The sequence below is a fragment of the Vigna unguiculata genome, chromosome 9 (genome assembly GCF_004118075.2).
Source record: "Vigna unguiculata cultivar IT97K-499-35 chromosome 9, ASM411807v1, whole genome shotgun sequence".
NCBI classification, from domain to species: domain Eukaryota; kingdom Viridiplantae; phylum Streptophyta; class Magnoliopsida; order Fabales; family Fabaceae; genus Vigna; species Vigna unguiculata.
Window position 1 is genome coordinate 17,351,166 of NC_040287.1, and position 6,000 is coordinate 17,357,165.

A 6,000-nucleotide genomic window follows, 5' to 3' on the forward strand; every position below is an offset into this window, starting at 1 on the left:
ATTGCTCGACAAATAGTCAATAGCACCAATATAGAGATGAAGTCGACTCTTATTCACCTAGTTCAGAGTAATCAGTTCAATGACTTGTCTCATGAAAATCCATACACTCATCTGACCACATTCTTAAAGATTTGCAACACTGTGAAGATCCATCAAGTTCTCGATGAAGCCATACGCCCGAGTCTCTTCCCATTCTCAATAGCAGGACCTGCTAAAGCTTGGCTAAATTTCTTTCTTGAGAATTGCCTCACTAAATGGGATGATATGGTTGCAAAGTTCTTGAGCAAATATTTTCCCTAGTCCAAGGTCAACAAAGGAAACCAGGGAACTATAATCAAGGATGGAGACCTCACCAAAACTTGGGCCAAGCAGGACCTTTCAATAGACTCCCACATCAACAAACTTACCAACACCCTTCTTTGTCTATTAGAACATCCAAGCTTGAAGACATGATGTAGCAACTCATGCAAATGTCAATTCAAAATTAAAAGAACACTGATGCATCAATTAAAAACTTGGAGGTGCAAGTAGGGCAATTAGCCAAGCAAGTGGCGAATCAACAAAGCAGTTCATTTTCCGCCAACACTAAAGCCAACCCAAAAGAGCAATGCAAGACGTTGGTCACAATGAGTGGTAACGAAGTGGGGTTGAATGTTAAAGGAAGTGATGAGACCAAAGCCAAGCCCAAGGATAGAGGAGAAGACAAAGATGATAAAGAGATAGATGAAGAAATTGTTTTAGAGGAGGAAGAGAATAAAAGTGAAAACAAAGAAAAAGAGAAAAATAAAGAAGTGGTAACAAGCTTGTGAAAACTCTCTGATACTCTCTCAAGCCTTCAAAGAAAGAAAAAGAAAGGAAATTTGCAAGGTTCCTATACATCTTCAAGAGGTTGCAAATTAGTATTCCCTTCTTGAAAGCCTTGGAGCAAATGTCGACCTATGCAAAGTTTATGAAGGAGATCCTCACAAAGAAAAGAAGATTTATAGAAGAGGAAACCATAGAGCTATAAGCAGGATGTAGTGCCATCTTTTAGAAAATGTTGCCTCCAAAATTGCAGGATCCTGCCAGTTTTACACTTCTAGTCACAATTGGGAGCCTAATTGTGGGGAAGGCCTTACTTGATTTGGGGGCTAGCATCAACTTGATACCTCTGTCTATGCTCAAGAAGATTGGGGAGTTGGAAATTAAGCCTACTCGGGTTACATTGCAATTGGCGGATAGGTCAATCAAGTATCTTCATGGAGTAGTGGAGGACGTGTTGGTAAAAGTCGATAAATTCCTATTTCTAGTTGATTTTGTCATAATGGAAATGGAGGAGGATATTGAAGTCCCTCTCGTATTGGGGAGGCCATTATGAAGACTGTGAGAGTGTTAATTGATATTGATGATGGCAAACTCAAGGTGAGAGTTCAAGATGAAGAAGTGGACTTCAATGTTTTTGAAGCCATATCTCACCCCAAGGATGTTGGAGGTTGCTTTAGAATTGACATGCTTGATGAAGTACTAATGAGCTCCAAGAAAGTTCTACACACCTCATCTCCTCTAGAGAAAGCTCTAATTGATGCATTTGAGACTCTCAATGATGAGTAAATAAGGCAAATAAACTTGTGCCCGTGGGTATCACCAAACTCGTCCCTGTTTTGACGGGGAATCCTTGCATTGACTGGGTATGGATATGGGTAATACCCGAAGTTTTCAACTAGAAATAGGAATGGGGATGAAGATATAGATATCCCTGCCCAAATACCCGTCACCGTTCAAATTACTAAAATATCTTTAATTTATTAGGTAATCTTATATAATATTTACACATATACATATAATATATATAAATAATAATAAATGTATATATATATACAAAATAAAATATAATATATATATATATATATATATATATATATAATATAGGGTTAAGTATGTTTTTAGTCCCTAAACTTTGACTCAAAATTGAAATTCGTCCCTGGTCAAAACTTTGATAAACTTTGGTCCTTAAACTTTAAAAATGAATGAATATAGTTCTTTTAACTCAATTTTGTTAACTTTTTTTCAACATGTGGAATGTGTTTCATGTTAATATTGGAGTTGTTTACGCCGTTTGACACATTCTCGACTCAATATTTATTGAGAAATGTGTTCGAAACCTAAAAAAAAGTTAACAAAATTGGGTTAGGAGGACTATATTAATTCATTTTTAAAGTTTAGGGACCAAAATTTATCAAAGTATCGACCAGGGACGAATTCCAATTTTGTGTCAAAGTTCAGGGACTAAAAACATACTAATATACATAATAATAATAAATAAATAAATATAAATAAAATTATATATATGTATATATTATATTATATTATATTATATTATATTATATTATATGTATATGTTATATTATTATGTATATATATTATATGTATATTATATATATATATATATATATATATATATATATATATATATATATATATATATATATATATATATAAACATAACCTATTTTTTACTCTGAATTTTTTGTTATATACTTTTTCTTACTCTCTCAATTGTATGGCTTGTTTTTCAAGATTTAATTTTGAAGGTAATTTTTCTTCTTCTTATTACATAATTTTTTCTTTCGTATGTGGTTATGTTCAAATAGGTGTTCCTCAATTTTATTTTATCAAATAATTATTAGGTCACACATTTGATTATCTTTACTCCTTATAATATATATATTTTCATTGAAATGTTTGACTCTTAATTTGTAGCTCTTCTTTTTGTTACTTTGGTTATTCACTTTTTCTTGCTCTCTTGTAATTTTTTAGCTTGTTCTTTAAGGTTTAAGCATATCTTCAAGGTACTTTTCCTTTTATCACAATCTTATTATACATTTTTTCCTTTTTGTTATATTCAAATGGATATTCTCAATTTCATTGAATCAAATTTGGATCACACATTTACCTATCTTTACTCCTTTATAATATTTTTATTTTTTGTTTATTTTTGTTTCATGAGAATTTTTTACTCTCAATTGCATGAACCCTTAATTTAATTCAAGATCAAAAGATGAAGAATCTATGTTTAAATTTGAATTATTATTAATTTAATTTTGTTATTTGTGCTATTTCGTTTAAGTGGTATAATATAATTTTTTAATAGTATAAAAAATATTTGAAATATTTTTAAACTTGATTATTGGTTTTCCTTTTATATTTTGTTAAAAAAGAAATTAACCTTTTTACTTTGTCTGATTTTTTTTTGTGTTACCTATGTTAGTTTCTAGAGAAAATGAGCATAGGAGATAAGGATTTGCAAGTACCAAGTCCACCACAATGTTCACAAGAACCAACTCCCTTTCAAAGTTCCAATGATGACAGTCAATCTCCACTGAATCCATCTACGCAAATACTTTCAGAAGTACATGATGAAATACATTCAATAACACAAGCAGAGCTTGAGAAAAGGAAGTTGAAAAGTATTGTGTGGCAACACTTTGTAAAGATAAAAGTTGATGGAAAATACAAAGTTAAATGTAACTATTGCAAGAAACTACCTAGTGGAGAAATAAAGAATGGAACAAGGCACTTGCACCATCATCTAGACATATGTATTCAAAATAAGGCTTTAACAAAGGGAAAAGGGGGACAAAAAACACTTTTTTTCTAAGATTATAAGTGACAAAAAGGAGTTGGCTTGTGGAGCTTATAATGGAGAAAATGCTAAAAGGGAACTTGCTACAATGATTATATTTCATGAATATCCATTGTCAATAGTGGACCATATTGGTTTTATTAGATTCATGACAACAATTCAACCAATATTTTAACTTTCTTCACGAAATACGATAAAGAAGGACATACTCAATATCTATGAACATGAAAAACAAGTTGTTATAAAGTTTATAGATACAAATAAAGGAAGAATAGTAATTACATCGGATATGTGGACTGCAAGCAATCAAAAGAAAAGGTATATGTCTATCATAACTCACTATATTGATGACAATTGGACCTTGCAAAATATGATTTTGAGGTACACCTTTTTAAATTTATATGTTTTCCAATAATTTTTTTATGCACCTTTAGAAAGAGTATATGTCTTACAAAATATTGCTTAATTGATTTTGCAATGTATTAGTTGATTGTTTGCTCGATTGGAATGTTGATACAAAATTGTCTATTATCACTTTGGACAACTATAACACAAATGAAAACATGATTGAAAAAATAAGGATAAGTTGAAGTTGGACACACTCATTAAGAAAAGGTCTTTGCTTCATATGCATTATTCAGCATATATCCTTAATTTGATTGTGAAAGAAGGGCTAGCCGTTATAAAAGAAGGGGTGGAAAAAATTCGAGAAAGTGTAGCATATTGGACAAAAACTCCTAAAAGAATGGAAAATTTTGAGGAAACAGCTAGACAATTATGAATTTCTTTGACTAAAAAGTTAAGTTTGGATTGCCCAACTAGATGGAATTCTACTTACAAGATGCTTGATATTACCATATGTTATAAGGATGTGTTTTTTAGGTTAAAGCAACATAAAGCTCAATATACTTCTTTACCGACTCATATGTAGTGGGAATTTGCAAAGGATGTTTGTCGAAGGCTAAAGTTATTTAATGACATCACAAAAATCATTTCTAGCTCCACATACCCAACTACAAACATCTTTTTCCCAAAGATTTGTGAGATCAAGCTTGCAATAAATGATTGGGTTAAATCTCCTGAGATAACAATTAAAAATATGGCAATACAAATGTTAAAGAAATTTGAAAGTTATTGGAGTGTTATTCATGATATATTGTGATAAATTGGCAATTGCTTCAGTTTTAGATCCAAGGTACAAGATGGACATGTCAGAATATTATTTTTATAAATTGTATAGTATTGATTTTGATCTAAAAAAAACTTAGTAGGATTCGTCAAATGTGTTATGATTTGGTTTTGGAATATCAATCAAAAGAGAATGAAACTTTTTCATATAGAGCTACATCGTTGGAGTTGGGAAAGGTTGTTAATAATGATGCAAATGAATTTTTAGAGTTTATGGCAAAAAAAAAATCTAGAACTATAGTTATGAAAACAAAGTTGGATTATTACTTGGAAGAAGATAATTTGCCAGTTACACAAGAATTTGATATCCTATCATGGTGGAAAACAAATGGGTTAAAGTTTCCAACCCTTCAAGCAATTGCAAGGGATGTTTTAGCTATTCCAATAACAATTGTAGCTTATGAATCTGCTTTTAGTACTAGTGGTCAGAAATTAACTTCTCACCTTAGTCGACTTCATCATATTACTATAGAGCATTTGATGTGTACAAGAAGTTGGATACGAAACTCAAACCATCTAGGTAAGTTACTCAAATTTATTAATATTTGTTGTTAGTATTTTTTTTATGAATTCTCATTTAATATTCAACATTTGGTGGTTGTAGGTGTTAAAAAATTTAAAGTAAAAGATGTTCTCATGAGTGAAAATGAATCTGATGAAGAAGGTACATTATATTCTAATAATTAAAATTTTCAATTTCAATTATTATATCATATCTAATTTTTCATTTTTTTCTATGTGTAGGTGGATCGAATGCAAATGAAACCATTAATCGTTTGTAAAATTAAGAAATATTTTGGTTATTATTAAATTTTAGTAATGTGTAATTGTTTAGCTTTTATATAATTATTTGAATTTTCTCTAGTTGTTATTTGATACTTTAATTTGAGATTTATACTACTATAATATTTTTCTTAATATTTGACATCATGAAAAGAAAAAAAAGAGTATGTTATTTTAAAATTGAATATTTTGATAGTATCATGATTCTGTTGGTGTGAATTTTAAAATTTTTTATAAAAATTATTGAATTGATATTTGGAATAGTAAAAAAATGGGCGTGGGTATAAGTATAAGAATATACCCGTTACCCGGTGGGGATGAGGATGGGTCAAAAATTGTATACCCATTGGGTTTGGGGATGTGGATAGGGATGAATTTTTATTATGGAGATGGGGATGGGATCATGA

The 6,000-nt window shown here is 30.3% G+C and overlaps 1 protein-coding gene across 1 annotated transcript; it reads left to right on the forward strand.

The window, feature by feature from the left end:
- The first annotated feature begins 626 nt into the window (after positions 1-626).
- Positions 627-1,357, forward strand: LOC114163502. Its single transcript, XM_028047809.1, has 2 exons — positions 627-794; positions 1,058-1,357. The coding sequence occupies exons 1-2, from the start codon at positions 627-629 to the stop codon at positions 1,355-1,357; spliced, it is 468 nt and encodes a 155-aa protein (XP_027903610.1).
- Positions 1,358-6,000: the final 4,643 nt, after the last annotated feature.

Excerpts from the sequence above, each read along its gene's own strand:
- LOC114163502 (XM_028047809.1), top strand. The coding sequence starts at position 627 with ATGAGTGGTAACGAAGTGGGGTTGAATGTTAAAGGAAGTGATGAGACC. Across the intron at positions 795-1,057 it reads AAGAGAAAAATAAAGAAGTG|GATCCTGCCAGTTTTACACT; the intron begins GTAACAAGCTTG and ends CCAAAATTGCAG.